Genomic DNA, 19,410 nt, shown 5'->3' with positions numbered 1-19,410 from the left:
TCTCTTTGTTTATTATTAACACTAAAATTGTAATAAAAATCAATAGATTTTAAATAATTTCATCCAAGCACAACCTAAAAAAATTTATATGAGAATACACAGAATATTTTTAAAGCATATACATGTTTAAATATTCTTTCATTTATCTTAGGTAGTGTTTGGAAGAGCTTTTAGTAAGCAATTTTTAGCTTTTTTTTGAATTTTTGTGAAGGAGAAGCTGAGAAGTAATTCCTAGAAGCTCTCATAAACACTATTTAATAACTTGATGCTTTTCTCTCTTTTCATTTTTTTATTTATGGGAAATTGATTATTCTAGTCCATTTCAAAGTCATAATTTTAAAAATGACCTTCTTTATTACACATTTTGCATTATGTATAATATAATAAAAAAAATCCTAAAATACCATTTTATTGATAATTTTTAATTTTTTTAAACTTTTATCTCTTCTTCATTTATTATGTTGAGTTTTCTGAGATCAGACATATTCTTTTTTCGTAATTCATCTGTTTAATTATATAATATTTCTCTTTAGGAGCTGATTTTAGCAATCCTTCATTTTTATTCAATTTATAATATATTAATTTTTTTAATAATACTTATATAAATTAACATATTTTAATAAAATTATGAATTGTTAGTTTAAATTATAGTGTGTATGATATCACCACGGTTTTCCATAGCCATATATCTATGCGTATACAGTAATCTAAATATGAAATTAACCAACATTTGTGGAAAAAAAAATAAGTGGAAAAAAAATAAAATTCATAACAAAAAATAGGATTGATGTGCTTCAAGACTAGCTCCTTATTTATGGGATGGGAGCAGAATGATGCTCTGTACCCTTCTCCTCCTTACTACATACGACCAACAATGGAATTGATGAGAGGATAAAATACTTTGAGATGTATAAAGTGATTGTAATTTGTGAATAGGGTTTAAAAGGATATCTTTTAATTTGATATAATAAAAAGATTATTTTGGTTAAGTAACTTAATTGAAGGCTAAAATTGATTATATTAAAATGGTGAAGGTTATTTAAGAAAATTTCCCTTTATGATCTATCATTTTTCATTTTTAAAGCATATACATGTTTAAATCTTCTTTCATTTTATCTTAATAACTCGATGCTTTTCTGTCTTTCTATTTTGTTACCTATAATTTTCCTCTTGAATTTAAACTATATTTTCATCATCTTCATTATGCCCGCTTGAGATTACTTTGTCAATTGTCGCCAATAGTTTGTATATCCTTTTTCCAGTTATATTTTTTTTGCGTTATGATCAATGTTACATTATGTCATTTTGTTTGCCTTTTTCGGCATGTGGGCCTTATTTTGGTCAAGGGCTCAAGTCCACACGTAGCCCTTGGATAAGGGATATGCCCACATGTTTTCATGTGGGTTTCCTTTTGATCCAAGTGTTCAACTCTATCAAGTCTGTTACGTCTAGTGGAATTCATTTGGTGATGCATAGTCTCTCCCAATTGCACTTCATTACTAATAGAGGCAAGAGCATGATTGATATGCTTGAATGAAATAGAATTGGAATGGAATCAACTTTAAAATGAAATAAGAACATGAATGAAATGATAAGTTTATTTCATTCAAACGATTGGTAACGGAAAAATAAAACAAGAATGAAATAGAATTATTTTTAATTATCAAGTCATTTTTCACTAAAATTCAAAATAGTAGCTACTCAAAAATATTTATTATAGATTAAAAAATATTTATTATAATTATTATTTAAAAAAAATAAAAAAAATTATAACTATCAATGGTCTATTAATCATTATAAAATTATCTTTATATTAAAAATAATATAAATATTAATCTTAATTTAGTAATTATTATTATTAGTATTTTATTTATTAAAATACGTGTCTTTTAATAAATATTATTATTTTTATTATATTATACATTTTTATAATATACGTGATATTGTTAATTTTTTTATTTGGTTATTAGTATTTTCATCATCATTCAATTGTCATAATTTTATATTTATAAATGATAGTGTCCTAATTTTATAACATTTTATTTTTATGATTATTATTTTAGGTATTTTATTAAGCTAAATAAGTAAAATAGTTTATAAATGAAAAAAATTAGGAGTGAAAATGACAATTCCAATCCAAAATGGATGGAATGACTATTCTCACGAATATGAAAATAGTCATTCCAATGGGAATGGACATTCTCATTCCAAAACCAAACCAATCATGATTGTATAGGGAATGAGATGAGAATGTTCATTTCATTCCTATCTCATTCCCTCCTACCAATTATGTCTCAAGTCTTATGTGAAACGATCTCAGAGATCTATATTCGTGAGATGAGTCAACTTGGTTCATATATAAAGTAATATTTTTGATATAAAAAATAATATTTTTCGTAAGTCAAGTAAGGCGGAGATCTATCTCATAAAATCGACATGTGAGATGATGTCACACTAATTTTTGTGTAATACTATGGATGACAATGGAACTCCGCCCCACATTAAACCCGCCCCAAATCTTGACCTGGTCAAACAGGTAGCGGGGGGTCTAGATCCCGTCAACAGGTCTAGAAGCGGATCTGAGATGGGTTGTGAGTTTTAATGGGCCCGTCACATTATATATACTAGTATATTGATGCACGCGTTGCGTACTTGTATAATATGTAATTAATTCGATTTATATTCGAATTAGAATAATATCATAGTTGTAAAAATCACCGAGAGATTAAAGTACAATTTGAAATATCGAAATTGAAAAAAAAAAAACAAAAATGTAATATCTATGTTACATAAGGGCAATTTGGGTAGGAAAAAAAAAGATAGTGTCTAAGGATCAGATTTTTTATATATAGGGGAAAATATGTAACTAATAATATATTTATATTTTATATTAAATAATTAATTTTATATTTTTTAAAATTTTATTCAAAATATTTTGTTTTTTTGTTGTTAATTTATTCATAAAATATTGTGATTTGGATTTAATTTTGATAATATATTAACTATTTTATTTTTTAAAAATTTACTATAATAAAAAATATATTTAATGTAGAACGGGTTCACGGGTCCAACCTAGAACTGCCGTGTTTCGATGCTAGGCGGGTCTATAGATGAGGCAGGCCAGGTCTAGGTTCAATTTTTCCTTGGTGGCATGGGTCTTGAGATTGACCAAAGCTGTCTCAGACCCACCAAATTTCCATCCCTATGTACTAATAGATCAGACTCACTATGAGTTATATTATTTTTGCCACAACTCTAAAAATGAATTTATAGGGATAACACCTATTTTGGTCCCTATTGTTTTCGTTTTCCCCAAAATGGTTCATCTTTTTTTTTCGGGCTGCCAAATTGGTCCTTAATATTTTATAATGTTTCCCAAATTCGCCCCTCCCATCATTTCGACATTAAAAACTAACGAATAAAAAACCAATCTTGGTAAATACCCATTTTAATCCCTCTTGTTTCTGTTTTCCCAAAATAGTTCCTCTTCTTTTTGGACTGTAAAAAATGATCTCTAATAATTCATAATTATTCCAAATTCGATCTCTACCGTATATTGACATTTCAAGTGAAACTATTTAAGATATTATAAGGTATGTGTCTAAATAAACTACTTAATAAATACTCACTAATATCAAAAAATATTTTACAAAATCACATCGACTAATACTCACTAAAATTTGAGGATCCTTATCCGAGATCTGAATCCAACCTGAGCTCAAAATTTCAATTCCAGATCAGTGAACTTAAAACCAAGCAATGAGTTTTAGAGGGGGTCGGGAGGATGTCTTGGCATAGCCTCTCCGACGCTCAAGTAAAGAGATGAGCTAGGCACCCATAAAAAATATGTACATTAGACACAAGAATATGATTGTTAATAAAAGCCTTATACTGTTTCTGTCATTTAAACAGTCATATTCACACTTTTGGTCACGGCCTCTCATCTTCTGTTGATTTTGGACTCTACTGGTGCACTAGTTACTGGTCGGCTACTAGTTTCATCCGCTACTGGTTGCCTCGGCTACTGGTTTTCAACGGCTACTAGTTTGGACTGCAAATATGATTTTATGTAAAGTTTTATCTAAATTATAATTGTATTGGGATGAATTGTTTTCTCGTATGGTATTTGAATTTCTTCTCTTATGTTTTTATTCTTTTAAAACAGCATATTATGTGTAAAGAAATTTACTTATTTAATATTTAAAAAAATTATAATCGAATGTTTCTATTTTAATAAGGTGTGATTTATTTATTTATTTATTTATGAATGAATGTATGAATAGTTTAAAAAAAAATGAATGAATGTATGAACGAACGAACATATGATTGATACAATCTCGGGGATATATGCATAACTTTTAATTCTACGATTTAAATTTATAAATTATATACTGTTTAAGCAATACATAAGTTATTTATTTATTTATTTATGAATAAATGTATGAATAGTTTCAAAAAATGAATGAATGTATGAACGAACAGATGATTGATATATATGCATAATTTTTAATTCTATCAACTGTTTAAGCAATGCATAAGCTCGGGGACCGTATCATATGAACCACGGGCAATGGTGAATTAGGCCATGCTTTCAAGTTTCATCGAGGGGAAGAAAACAGAATCTGTTTTCCTCTAAACTTTACACGCTTTTTCGGCCATATCCTTTAAATGGTCAACAATAATTAATTTAAAAAGTATAACATTTCATTTTTACACAAGAAGTATATGTTTTTTGGTTGACCAACTCGTCCATGCTTTTCGTTGGAAGTTATGTGCATTTTCTTTGAATAGAATTGCATTGAAGGAGCTCTTCCGAGGGGGGCGTGAGGCCTTTTTTGCATTAATTCTTTTGTGGGTCTTCTGTTAGTGTTCAAGATAAATTAAAATGTATGATTTGATGTCACTCTTATTTACAAGTCTTTTTTGGAGATAGCTATGGGGGCAGTCCCCACAAGTTCCGAGCTGTATTACTGCTGATCCCCATCATGTGTGTGTCTGTTTTTTCGATAGTGGTGGGGAATTGAGAGGTGCCCATCAGGTTAGGTGGCCAAAGTTTTGAGCTTTAAGTATCTGTGTGCATTTGTTGTCCTAAATAGGTCAAGTCTCAAATCAGCGTATTGTTGCACTAATTGAATTCGATAAACATTCCATATTTCTCTTGATGGTTGGTTGGTTAGTTAAAAAGTGGATTTTAAGCAAAGTTAGACTTTTCACCCGAAATTTCCAATGTGCCTTTTTATTTATGTTGATGATCATTGGGAAGAAATATATCCGTCCTGCATATCTTTTATATGATGTTTTGAGCTGAACTTGTGATGGGTGGTTTGGGTGATCATTTTGACCTGTAAATGGGATTTGAATGGATTTCTGAAATCTTTTATTCTTGATATGCACCTTTTTTGGCTTCTGAAGGAGTGTTTTGAAGAGAGTTGAGTTGGGAATATGATTAGCGGCTTCATTATTTTGCATTGTGGTGTTCGGTAGTGGTGTTGATTTGTGGTGGCAAAATGAGTTTGAAATAGGAGATGAAGCTTGAGTAAGTGGGGTGTGATTGTTTTGTCCCTTAGATGGACCGGAGGAGTTGGCTGTGGCGGCGTAAGTCTTCTGAAAAAAGTCCCAGTGGTGAAACTGAGAGCTCAGGATCTTTGTCATCTCATTCAGAAATATATTCTGATGATCAGGTTAACCAATTTTTGCTCCATTGCATTTGGCATCAAAATTCCTATACTTTCATCTGTTTCATAATCTCATTTTGGTTTTTAACTTCAGCCTTATATATCCACAAAAATAATGAACCACGTTTGTTGATTCCAGGTTATGGATTCCCATGTTTCGCTTTCACTAGTTCTCTTTCAGGACCTTGGGGAAAGCAGATACCGAATAATTGTGTGTTTAGCTGACATGTTTTTGGGCCCTGATTTTCTAGACTGTTCTGGTGACTATTTCACAATGTACACTTAATGAATAATCATAACCTTTTGAATTCTTGAATGGGTAGAAAATTTATGTTTTTGTTCACAATTAAGTGCCATCAAATCTAGATTTCACATGCTAATTTAACTTTGAACAAAATGGACCACATCAGCTGGAGGACAAGTGACAGCCTCTTGCTTTTCTACTCTGGACAGCATTTGTTCCTGTTCTATTATTACTATCTATATCTTCAATTATTGAGACATGCACTCAGGTTGATTCTTGCAATCACTAGGCTGTGTCTGAATATGACATGGATAATGTGTATGTGAATCCATGCATAAATCCATCAAGAACTTCTCATCCATTCAAGCCAAGGAAACTGTTTTTTCTATCTGTGTCCATCTGGTCATGAAACTACTTGTCAGCAAAGTCTATTATCTACTAGGATGGGAGAAAAAAAGGAAGCTTATGTGACTGTATATTAGCTACTGAATATTTGTTTTCCCTAGATATTGTTGATGGATTAGTGAGAGTGACTTAATTTTGGCTGTTGCACAGAGTCTGGCAAATCAAAACATGCAATCCCCTGAAGTCACGTCTAAAACTGTACCTGGTGATGAAGACCGCAATGATAGTTTGAAGACTCTGTCAGAGAAACTATCTGAAGCAATTCTTGATGTTCGCACCAAAGAAGACTTGGTTAAGCAACATGCCAAAGTTGCAGAGGAAGCTGTCACAGGTATTATCCCTCTCTCGCATCCTTTCTCAGTTGGAATCTGTTGCGCGTTTGTATGCATGCAATTTGCAGGGGGGCAGATCGGGAAATCTTGTCGCCAGGATGTTTGGGGAAGAAAAAGAAAATGAGAATGACATCATGTTTTTCCTCGTGATTGTGTTTTTCCTAAAATAACAGAGGAAAACTAATCACTTTCACGATGTAGTTTCAAGAACTTGGTGTTGGGAACTAAGATATTATTGTCAGCTGCGATGGAATAGAGTGACTCTATTACAATTCTTAGCACTTATGTACTTAATGTGCAGAAAAAGATAATATTCTGCTGCATGTTGAGAAAGGGGCAAAGTGTGATTACATGTAACATGATCTAACTAATAGCTAGCCTAATAGGAGTAAGGATAAACCATTATGGTTAGAAAAATATCTTTTATCCAGTTCTGAAATCGATTTTAATTTGAGCTCATATACCAGGGTGGGAAAGGGCTGAGAATGAAGTATCAATTCTGAAGAAACAAACTGAAGCCTTAACTCAGAAGAATTCGATCCTTGAAGAACGTGTTGGCCATCTTGATGGAGCTCTTAAAGAATGTTTGAGACAGCTTCGACAAGCACGAGAAGACCAGGAACAGAAGATTTATGATATTATTGCCAACAGAACTCGTGAATGGGATTCGACAAAATCTGAACTTGAGAACCAGCTTGCTGACATGTTCTCTAAGCTTGAAGCTGCAGAGAAAGAGAACTCCATCCTTAAGCTCAAGCTCGTTTCCAAAACCAAAGAACTGGAACGAAGGACCTGTGAGAGAGATCTCAGCACCCATGCTGCTGAATCTGCTAGTAAACAACATCTTGAATGCGTTAAAAAGATTGCCAATCTTGAAGCAGAATGCCGTAGGCTAAAGGCAGTGGTTTGTAAAGCAACACCGGTTAATGATCACCGGTCAGGCGTTGAGGAGAAAATACTGGTTATCGAGAATTGCAGCTGTGAAAGAAGTGGATTAGAGTCTATTGGTGGTGAGCCATGCCACCCCGAATCTTGGTCATCTGCTTCAGTAACAGAAGAGGGACAGTTTAAGAATGAAAGAAGTTTTGAAAGGAGTCTCATAATTCCTTCTGCTGAGATTGATCTCATGGATGACTTTCTTGAGATGGAGAAGATTGTGGCACTACCTGTAATACAAGGTGGAAACAACTCGAACACCATAATCAATAGTCGAGAAGATCGTTTGAAAGATGATCTGGAAGCCATGATCAATCGAACGGCTGAGCTGGAAGAGAATTTAGAAAAGATAGAAATGGAGAAAATGAATTTGGAGGTGACTCTTAACGATTGTCGTATTCAGCTTAAAACATCAGAGGATCAACTCAAGCAAACAGAGGTAAAATTGTTGAAATTGAGCACTGAGCTGGCTGTGACCGATGAAGAAAAGAGGGCTTCCCAGAAAGAAATTGAATATATGAAAGAAAAGCATGAGCACGTGACAAAACTTGAACATGAGATAGAAACTATGCATTCAACTATTTGTTCGTTAAAAAATGAGGTCGAAAAAGAAAGAAATTTTTCAAAGGAATTGGAAACTGAGTTATCAAGAATGAAATTTGATTATAAGTCTCAGAGATCAGCAATGGTGGAAGAGTTCAGGATCATTCAGGTTGGCTACTCAATACGTTCTTGCTCCAACTTAGTGGTTCACTTAACTATTGCACCGCCATATTCATTCTGTGTTACACGTAGTATTTATTTATTTTTTTCGCATCATATAAACCATCAGATTTTACTATATCTGCTAAATTGTTGATTCCGTGTCTCTTGCTGTTGGTCTCAGGATAAAGAATTGGCAGCGGCTAAGAGTAAATATGCCGAATGTCAAAAGACACTCGCTTCTCTTGACCGACAGCTGAAAATTCTAGCTACATTAGATGACTTCTCAACTGACTCCGAAGAACCTGTACAAATCCCATAAAGGAGTGCTGGAACCAAGGTTATCCTTTGGAGTGTCTGCTCCGCAAAATGAATCGTTCGAGTACCCACTAGAGAGATCTTTAGGAAGAATGACTCTGAAATGGCCTGGTACAAGTTTTTGTTGGATCAAAGAGATGAGATAGAAATCAAGAAAACGAGGCAAATTTGATATCGGAACTCGGAAGCACTATCCAAACACAGTTGAGATCTGTATAGCACCGCTGATGTAGTGATGTTATGTTCGTCAAGAACAATTTTTTTCCTTTTCAGTTACTTTTTCTCACCTCACAAGGTGTAGTGATATACATAGTTTCAGCAACCAAACATGCTTTACAGAATTAGACATTCTGATTAATATAATCTCAAATTCCATTTTTGTATCATTTACTCAATAAATGTCAGCAAATGGCTTCTTCATGTATTTACTCATTGTCCAAACTTATATGAAAAACTTGTCATGTAATTTTTCGGGGCTCGTTTAATTATTTCGAATATTTCAAGAACAGTTTCGGCCCTTTCCGGGAACAGGCAAATGGCAGTCTTTCCACTTATGGTAATCGATTAACGTTGGAATCTCGTACAACACTTCTCCTATGTATCTCAAGAAAAGCAATGTTTTTCGTTGTTCAATTTGATAAAAAAAAATTTATTATAAATGTTAAAAATATTAAACATGTTGGTTCTATGGTGTAGTGGTTAGCACTCTGGACTTTGAATCCAGCGACCTGGGTTCGACTCCCGGTAGGACCTTTTTATTTTTTCTTCCTCCAATTTCATATTTAATCCTTGCAGAGCATATCATAGAAAACCTCTGGTTTCTTTTGTTCCGAGAGGCAAAGTGCCTGAAAAACAAGAATCATGCTTGATATTAGTTAACTGAAAACTTTTACATGAAACCATTTCGACAGAATTTCCGTGTCATACGCACTTGCATCGCGTAAGCAACATGAATTAACAGCGATTCTGACCACGGTTTCCCGATCAACTGAAGGCCGATAGGCAAGCCAGATTGATCGTATCCGACCTGTCAAATTTGTTTCAGGTTATGACAATACATTATGTGAATAAAAATTTAAAGATCTTGATGCCTTTGTGAACTTACTGGGACAGTTACTGCTGGCAAACCAAGAAAATTTCCAGCTACCTGGTACCGGACTAATGCAGCTAAAATATTTAACAGGCCTTTAATATCCAGTGCCCAAAATATTCTATGTTGATTAAATGAGTGTTGAATTTACCTCCATTTATGTAGTCTAGCTCACCGGTTCTCGTGGCGTCGTCCTTTATATCATATGCTGTCACACTGGCAAAAAAGTGTTTCACGGGTTATAAAAACAACCCTTCTAAAATCTTTGACTCGAAGAATTTTTGTTGAATCAGGAACAGAAGGGTAGTAGTGGTAGTAGTGATACCCCACGGTTGGAGTAACAATGAAATCCGCCATCGAAAATATCTTTTCATGGAACTGAAGCTGCCGATTCCTGCATTGGTTTATTGCTGAAATGAATGATCTTCAAAAAATATTGAGTTTATAAAGGCAAGAAAATCTGCTAATGCAACCTGATTCTTTGTGCATTTAAGTATTCTTGGCTGTCGAAAGAACCATATGCAGAAAGTCCGAACCGAACATCCCATCCCATTTCAGCCTTGCTCCTGATATATATGATCAATCCTTGTTATGTCGCAGTCTGATTATTCACTTGTATAGAAATAACAGTAAAACAGAATACTCACAGATTATGTGAGTATCTTGACATTGAGGAGCTGCACTCTGATCCTATTGTGATGTAATGCGCCAAGCGCATGACCTCTAGTTCTGGTATCGTTACATCTACAATCTTAAATTGCAGGAGGCGATTAAACCGGTGGAGAGTAAGCTGAATTTTTTGTTTTGACTCTGAAATAAACATTAGAAATTTAGGATTATATAATTTGATACCTTCCAGCCATATTTGTCTGATAGTTTCATCACCGCGTTAGAGCAGCAGACTTTGATATCATCACTGCAGTCATCAAACCACTGATAGAACACATAAAAGTTGTAAACATAGGCTTGAAATTTGAGTTTAGATGTTAATTTGAAGGCAAGGAAATGAAGATACTGGTATCTTATGTCATTTTGGTAATGAAGAATGGCAAGAAATGATCAAGAACCTTTCCATATCGCGCCATTTTGATGTCACGGGACGTGTAGTCAGCAGATTTCAGCAGAGGCAGAGTTAGTTTAGGCTGGTCAGGTACAGCTGTCACGCCATTTTGATATGACGTAAGATCGCCGCTAATCGCGGCATAACTGAAATTTTTGAAACGTTAGAAATTGTTATCCAATGTGACAGATGAAATCCAGCATGAGCTAAAAAGATATTTTGTCTGTAAAACCAAGAAACTGACACTATAAGAGCATCCTCAACACTTGCTGCAAGAATCCCAACCATCCCAACTGTATAGTTCAGAGGAAGAACACTGAAAGTACAACATAAGGCCTAAAGTCAGAATGAATGCACAAAATTTCTCAAGAATCATATCACATCTAAATAGTAAATAAGCATAAGAAAGATGCGTTTCGTACCCCTCAAGTGGCACACGTGAGAACGTAGGTTTCAGGCCAACAACGCCACAAAGAGCTGCTGGAAGTCTTACAGATCCTATGCAGAACAATAAAGTTTGCTCGAGGACACGGATTTTTACACTAGATCATTGTTTCATACCATAAATTGCAACTAGAAGCACAGTAAGTTTAGTTTACCTCCTCCATCAACACCTAGTGCAACAGGGCACAATCCAGCAGCAACCACAGCAGCAGATCCACTGGACGAGCCTCCAGTAATCTTGTTTCGGTTATACGGGTTCCTTGCTGGCCTTTAATGATCAGAGGAGGACTAATCAGTATCAATTATTCATAAAAGTTCTCAGAAAAAGCTTAAAAACACTGATTTCAAGCAAGTGCATACCCATAATGAGGATTAATCCCACTGACTCCAGCCCCAAGCTCATGCATATTTGTTTTTCCCACTAATATGGCACCACATAACCGGAGACGTTTGACACAGCACGCATCGTCTTTGCACTGTCTTACTTTGTCCAGCCACTTTGTACCACCTGCATCAGCAAATTTTTTCACTTCAACCAACAATTTTCTCAGTGCTAGATTATACACCATTTGTTTCATTAGGAGAAGAAAATTTCATGATAAATTTGTCCAAAATTGCAAACTACGATCCCTCGACTAAATTCTTGATTCGCCAATAGTTACATTAAAGAAACTGAAAACATTCTTGCAATGAACTGACCTGTTGTTGGGTATGGCATACAATCTATTTCATCCTTAACAGCAACCAGAACTCCATCTAGAACTGATATAGGTTTGCCTGAAGAAACATGTATAAAAAATACACAAGATTTTACCATACTTCCCAACCCATACTCCTCTGTTGATTCAAAAACTTCAAACAGCAAAATCAAGTTCCATCATTCTAGCACGATTTCTTGATCACACACCTTGTTTATACCGAAGAGTTGATTCTGTCGCCTGCTTTAGAATATCTTCTACACAGAAGTTGATAAAGAATGACATATTCAGAGAAGGACTGGATGATTCACAAACAGCGGCTACGAATCTTTCTGCAACCTGTTAAAGAAGATAAATTTAGCATTACATTTTATGACTGATGCAAAGTTACATTTTTTCAGCATATCTTTTCACCATGAGAGGAGTTGAGTCTCCTGTGGCATAGGCCCTGGAAAATTCCGGTATCGTCCAACGCTGGAAACCAAGTTTCTGAGTCTTGGATACATTATCTGGTGATTCAACACAATCCAGAGCCTGTTGAACTTTCTCAGGAGGGGACATGTCAGGTTCTAAGTATTTTACTTCCTTTTCTTGGATTCCTATAATTACAAGAAAATAAGCAGTCAGAATTTATATTAAGATAGTGTTTGAAAGAGCTTATAGGTAGCACATCCCAGCTTTTTCTTATCAAAATTTCACAAAATTTCAATTTTTTGTTAAAAAAAAAGCTCAAAAATGCTTCTACAAGCTCTCCCAAACACTATCTAAATCTTTTGTATCGTACAACAGCTCGACCGCCACGTATCTACTGTGCATGTGATACCTTCATGTGGGTGCAGAGGTACAAAAAGAGGTGGTTCTTGTAAATCCACAAAGGTGACAAGCTGCAAAATAGTGTCATTTCTGTGAAAAAAAAATCTTTTAAATCATCCAAGAAATTAATGCACGTTTTTATCGAAGGAAATAGAAAATTATTGAAAATGTTTCGACTCTCAAAGGTTCTGGATTATAGAAAATAATGCAAACTGAGAAATTAGAAAGAAAGGAGTTTACTCTTGAAAAAGTCCTCAGACTAACAAAAATTGATTTTAAGTTTGTGGGGAAAAAATTTATAATGGTAAATTACTTACATTTATTCATATATATCTAACAAATATCATATAATCCACATTTAAATTATGTCTTTTTATCTCACTTAAATATTAATTAGCCGTCTACTAATTCAAATTTAATATCACATATTATCCGTTGTGTTTATATTACTAATTATGTAAATTTCAACTATATAATAATAATAACAACAACAATCACAACATAATCAAATTTCAGTTGTGGAATTAGATTTTATTAACTTCTTTGTAGTTGTGGAATTAGATTGGTTTAAAAATTAAAACAAAAGCAAATGTCAGGCTTGTTGCACTACATATTCAAATGCATCCTAAATAATTCATGAATATTAGCCTTACCTAACATTGGTGTCAACAAACAATTCATATTGCATGTGTTCTTGTGCCCTCCATTTTAATTAAGGGATATTATATTAAATTAAATGATAATAAATCTTATAGTGAATAAAAGATAATCCATTATATAGCATATATAGGTTGACAACTGGTACACACAATTTAGATACATATTAATATAGTTGTTAATTGCATTTATTATAGCTAGTCTATATATTCATATAGAGTTTATATAGTATCTTGATTTCATGTTAATTTGTCTATCAACAAACTTATATATTATTATATATATTCGAAAACGTAGATGGATGATAAAGATCGATGAATAGAACCGAATATTCTCCATAAATTTTCGAATTTTATTAGATAATAATTAAATATATTTTAAAGAAAATCAATACAAACTTCAGAAATTTAATTGCTTAATTGATCTGTTGACCATAGCTATATATATAACGTAGTTTTAACTACAAATTTGTTTTTATCTCGAAATAAAAAAAAATTAAAAACAATAAAAATGTTAAATTCCGTCAGCTAAAAATATCATTCAAAATTTGTCCGCTGGAATGAATTTAAAATCCTTGTTACGTTCAAAATATTTGTACAAACTAGCATTCACCATATTAATTCCAAAATAAAGCAGCATTCATTGTGCACACCGAAATGACCCTTAAAAGTTAAAAGAAAGAGACAAGGTTGTTAGTGTAGAAGGTATCTTTCATTTACTCTTGCTTGCCGTTTTTCTATCACATAACAAAGTAACAAACTAATAAATGAAACTTGCCACCACAATGAGAAAGTTAAACATTTGATCAGGTATGCATTATATATAGTTGGTTTCTTGTAAGACGGTGAGAAGAATCAACACGATCATATTTATAATAAAGAGCTATGTTTTTGTGGCACTATTCTATTGGATCTATAATTTATCACATCTTTATCACATCCAATAGAATAATGACACATCATTGGTGGGTATGGTAATGGGCATGATAGGTGCGCACTTGAAAAAAAACTATATATATATATATATAATATTATAAGAAAGATGGGTGTGTTACCTTGTGGATTTGATTGTTCCTCTTCAAAATGTACATTAATATACCTCCGAAAAAAGGTAACTCCAAAAACCATGCAAACACCTTTATCAAAAGACCAGCCATTCGAGGAGCTACACATCCACAAATGTAATTCAAAATCAAATTAATTCTCAATTAATTAATTAATTATATTATATATATAGTGTATATAATTGCTGAAATTTTAATATGCGTAAAATGACTGAAAATGCAGTACTTTAATTAATTTAACATAGTTACGTACGTATATTGACCTATAATACAGATTAAGCTTGTGATAATCACATTGAAATCACTCCGAAATCGGGTAATTTTTGTGGATTTGGGTAGAATCTGAACCTAATATAGTATAAGGGTTCAGGTATCAGATAGTAAGTTCCTACTCGATCAGGTAATTCACATACCAAATTTAATTTTTAAACTTGTTAACTTAATTTATATTATATATAAGATATTTAATTAATTAAAATTAAATTATGTATTTTTTAGTTGTAATTTAGTTAATTTGCTACTGCTAATATATTAATATTCTTCTTCTCAAAAAAAAAAATTTAATATTCTTTTAATTTTTATTCTAAATATATCCCAATAAATTAGAAAACCATAAATTTAAATTCAAATTATACTTGACCCGAACCTGAAATAATCCCAATTATTATATCCCGATTATTTTGGGTTAAAATTAAGGAAAAACTGTAATTTTAGTCATTTATGTTTGTCACTTTGCGATTTCGGTCTTCTATGTTTTCATATTTCAGTTTAAGTCCTGCATGCTTTGATTTTTGGTAATTTTAGTCCTTTTTATTCGAAAATGCTTACGTGGCACTATACACGTCAGCTTCACATCAGCACTGTGTTGGCGCCACATCAGAAAAAGGACTAAAATTGCCAAAAAAAATAAAGATAGCGGACTCAAACTGAAATCTGAAATTATTGATGACAAAAATCGCAAAGTGTCAAACATACATGACTAAAAAATCAATTTTCCTTAAAATTAATAATGCATCATCTTTATAGTTTTTTTTAATTAAAAAAAGTACTTTTGGAAAAGCTTTCTTAATTTCAAGTTCCCGTTTTTTTTTTTTCAAGAAAATCCTTTTTGTAACATATAAAATTCAAATTCTAGGCATAATGATAATGTAAATAGGAAAAAAAAAATTAATAGCCTCTCTCCGTCTCGTAATATTATTATATTATATATATGCAACAGACAGAGATCCATGCATGTAAGAGAACCCACCCAGAAAACAAAACTCAGTTGTAACATTAATCCAACATCTAAAATTTATTTTCACCTAACTTCTAAAGTCTTGATTTTCTGGTTAAAATATTAAAAAAAAACTGTTGGAATGATGAAAAATCTAAATTCTTAAAATATCAAAAGTTAAATATCAAAACAAATCATACATCAAAAAGAAAAAAAGCAGTGATCACAAGTAGCTAGCTATACCGAGTAATACCTTTGACATTGGCTCCAAGGTAAACCTCGTCGCTTTCGGGGCCGAGATCGACTTCGTAAACCGGCTTGTAAACAATGTCTTTCTCCTTCAAAAACCCCATTAAGTTTCCAAGAACAACAACTAACAACCTTTACATCTATCTATATATACATATGGATATATATAGAGAGAGCTATAGGGGGGTGTGGTGGGGTAGCTAGGGGGGGTATAGGAGGCGGAGAAGACTATGAAATGATATTGATGGAAGATTGTCTGTAATGGAAGTTGAATGAATCCGATTCTAATAATGTTAATTTCTGTTGAGAGAAGACAACGAGAGTGAGGCTAGCTAATTTTTTGCACACTAATCTTGCGCTTCTTCATACTTGAATTGTTTATGTTATATATATATATATTAGAAAAACAAATATATTTTATGGTTATTTTCAGTTTATCTTTTTTTATATATATATTATTGATATAGCGTAAAATTAATAAATTAATTATGATTTCGATTGAATTATTTGCACCCTATATTTTAGGTAGGGGTTAAATTAAGGTTAGGCCAAAAAATATGTATATTACTATTCCGTTTAGAAGCGAATTCAAGACAGTTTGGTGAGGGGAATCATTTTTATTTGAGGGATTTTTTTTTAAAAAATGTGGAAAATGTCATAATTCACTTTGGCCTTAAATTAATTTATTTTATTCATCAAATTAGTAGCGCCGTTAAAACGGTTCAGCGAGACATGATGAGGGATGGAACCCGAAATTTTTTTATCTGGTATGTGGACAAAATTTTATTTCGATATAACACATTGTTTTAATTTAAGGGCTGAATTAGAAAAATACTAATAATTCAAATAAAAATAATTAATAAGTCGTAACTTGTGATTCTACAAAATATTAAACTTGTCATTTGTCAATGATGAACTAGGCAGTAATATATAGTGAGAGCAATCTCCCACTGGATGCATGGTAATTGGTATGTGTGGCAGTGTGGGAACTAAATAAGTAAAAACTTACATGAAGATGATAGAATTATTATTTAAACCAAAACTCTGCAATACAAAAAATTAAAATTTTAAGCTAATCTTTAATCATTACATAATTTGAATTTTATCGGGCAATGAATTTTTATTTTATTATTATACGACAAAAGAAAAGCACATATATTATATTTCTACCTAATTCAACAAACTTGAATTATATCATAGCAATATTACCTAAATATCATACACAAGAATTGGAATATATTTATCTAATGAGTTTCTCCTAGAATTCTAGTTTTTGTACTTTTAAGTTGTTACTTCTATTTGTTTCGGTTGGATAAAATTTATTTTTATAGATTGCAAAGAATGAATTTTTAAGTAGGCTTTAAGCTTTTTAATAGAACAAATAGAAGTAACAACTTAAGGGTCCCCTTGATATATGTGATGATATTTTAAAGGAATGGATAAATAAAAAGTATGTAGGGATATATAATATTTAGGGGTGGGCGCGTGTCGGGTATCCGATATGTCGGGTAGTCATTTTGACTACCCGATCCGAAAAATCGGGTACCCGATTTTTTCGGGTAAGGTCCGTTTTTATTTATTTTATTTTTTTTTTTGAAAATTCGATGAATGTAAAAATTAAAAGCAATCCATATATTTGTGGTTGTGAGCTACTTCTACCCTCAATATTTACTTATTTTTCACAAGTTTTGAAAAAAAAAATCTCAACTCTATTAAACAATTAAATAATCGAAATCTATGAAAAAATAATCATCATTTCTCAAGTGATGTATGTATATCCAATCCAAGGAAAACGAACGGTCATTTTAGTTGAGAGCAATAGAATGAAAATAGAGAGGATATGTACTTGGATAATACATACTATATAATATATATTGAATTTTTCAAAAAAAAAAAAAAAAAATTTGTCGGTTTTTGTCGGGTACCCGAACCCGATCGGGTAGTAATTATACTACCCGACACCAACCCAAAAATTGTAATATCGAACCCGAACCCGATTTTTTTTAAAAAAAATTAATCGACCCGATCGGATACCCGACCCCAAATGCCCACCCCTAATAATATTAAAATCTCATAAGAAAATTGTTTGACTCGTTTTTTAAAATTTAGGATTACATTTACTCACCTACATGTTTTTTTAAATCTCATAAGAAAGTTGTTTAGCTCGTTTTTTCTGCACAATCTCAAGTACTATTCACAATACTTGCTCCCTACCGTGGACTTATTATCCGAGAATCTCAGGCGTAGATGGTCAGGTAATGTCGGGCCCTTAGATTATCCAACGAAGATTGAAAATTGAGTCAAACACCAGATTAAAAACTAATTATGCCCTAATATCCCTACCAAACGGGCCCTAAAAATACAAAAATTAGATTTGAATGTTAATAAAATAGGCTAGGATGGATAAATTCTAGTGGGCTATTGCCCACCTTTGCCCCCACTATGTTACATCCGTGGACAAATGGATCGGCCCATAACCTGCTGCAACTTGTTATTAAATGAGACATGAGGGTTGAATTGTCATTTTGTCAGGTTACAAAAGTCAAAATACCAAATTAAATTCGTCTATTTATGTGACAGGAAGATACCTTAGATTGATCTAATCTTGTGTTGAATTTGGTAGGATGAGACTAGGGGTGCAAACGAATCGAATTGAGTTGTATAATAGTAAAAAATTAAGGCTTGAATTCAGCTCGAATTAAGCATATTCGAGTTCGAGCTCGATTCGAAGCTCGAAAATTTCAAACATTTTGGCTCGAGCTCGGCTCGAAATAAAGTTCGAGTTCGGCTCGAAATATTCGAACCTATTCATGAATTATCATTCGAACTATTGTTCGGATATTTTTGGTTAGAAATGTCCGAAAAGGTTCGAAATGTATATATATTTATTACATAATTGTATTATATTAATAAAATATTAAGGTTCGCGAACTATCGAACAAATAATGTTGGCTCGAAAAAAAGTTCGAACATATTTGGGTACGACTCGAGTTCGATAAATTCGAATACAAATCAAATATTTATTTAACCGGTTCGAAAAGCTCGCGAACCAACTCGATTCATTTACACTCCTAAATAAGACGGACCAACTTACATTTTGACGAGTTGGGATATTGTCATACCGATATACCTATCATATATGATGAAGTGGACCGACCCGACAAACATAATCTATTTTAACGGGTCTACATGTAATTTGAATTCTCTCGTTTTTAAGCGATCTCACTTTAAATCAATAGACTTGCGATTTATCTCAAAAAAAAAATTATTGCTCGCTGTCAACATAATAGCATGTGTTATTTTTGCCACGAGATTTTCGGAAACAAATGCCTTTTTTGCAAAAGAAATAAATAATTATCAAAATTATTAAAAATTGATTTATCAAACTTTTCTTAAATTATAATAATTATCAAAATTATTAAAAATTGATTTATCAAACTTTTCTTAAATTATCATCTACGTTGTTAGAAAATTTTGCAAAGAAAAAGTGAAAATCATAAATCTAATT

General features: G+C 32.5%; 2 protein-coding genes and 1 non-coding gene across 6 annotated transcripts; 2 read left to right on the top strand and 1 right to left on the bottom strand.

Annotated features, from left to right (window-relative positions):
- Nucleotides 1-4,660: 4,660 nt before the first annotated feature.
- On the top strand, nt 4,661-9,007 carry LOC140864102 (filament-like plant protein). 4 transcript variants are annotated; one of them, XM_073268031.1, is made up of 5 exons: nt 4,661-4,851; nt 5,568-5,681; nt 6,475-6,655; nt 7,124-8,304; nt 8,479-9,007. In XM_073268031.1, the coding sequence occupies exons 2-5, from the start codon at nt 5,568-5,570 to the stop codon at nt 8,614-8,616; spliced, it is 1,614 nt and encodes a 537-aa protein (XP_073124132.1). In that variant the 5' UTR covers nt 4,661-4,851; the 3' UTR covers nt 8,617-9,007. The 4 variants fall into 4 exon arrangements, with proteins under 4 accessions (XP_073124132.1, XP_073124131.1, XP_073124130.1 ...); XM_073268030.1 differs by having other exon boundaries at nt 4,661-5,038; XM_073268029.1 differs by having other exon boundaries at nt 4,661-5,038; nt 5,413-5,681.
- A 147-nt stretch (nt 9,008-9,154) lies between these two features.
- Nucleotides 9,155-16,012, bottom strand: LOC140867167 (fatty acid amide hydrolase-like). Its single transcript, XM_073272244.1, has 19 exons — nt 15,907-16,012; nt 14,429-14,538; nt 12,728-12,788; nt 12,319-12,503; nt 12,114-12,243; nt 11,906-11,983; nt 11,567-11,714; nt 11,362-11,474; nt 11,185-11,260; nt 11,007-11,078; nt 10,770-10,908; nt 10,555-10,635; nt 10,350-10,453; nt 10,176-10,268; nt 10,028-10,096; nt 9,854-9,918; nt 9,718-9,779; nt 9,544-9,639; nt 9,155-9,457 (listed from the first exon to the last, which is right to left on the bottom strand). Exons 1-19 carry the CDS (start codon nt 16,004-16,006, stop codon nt 9,395-9,397), a joined length of 1,845 nt encoding a protein of 614 aa, XP_073128345.1. The 5' UTR covers nt 16,007-16,012; the 3' UTR covers nt 9,155-9,394.
- On the top strand, nt 9,294-9,365 carry TRNAQ-UUG (transfer RNA glutamine (anticodon UUG)). The gene has a single exon. It is a non-coding gene; the product is annotated as a tRNA-Gln (tRNA).
- Nucleotides 16,013-19,410: the final 3,398 nt, after the last annotated feature.

This window comes from Henckelia pumila, chromosome 4, assembly GCF_033568475.1.
Source record: "Henckelia pumila isolate YLH828 chromosome 4, ASM3356847v2, whole genome shotgun sequence".
NCBI lineage: Eukaryota > Viridiplantae > Streptophyta > Magnoliopsida > Lamiales > Gesneriaceae > Henckelia > Henckelia pumila.
The sequence above is the reverse complement of the archived record's forward strand: the minus strand, read 5'-3'. Positions and strand labels throughout refer to the sequence as shown.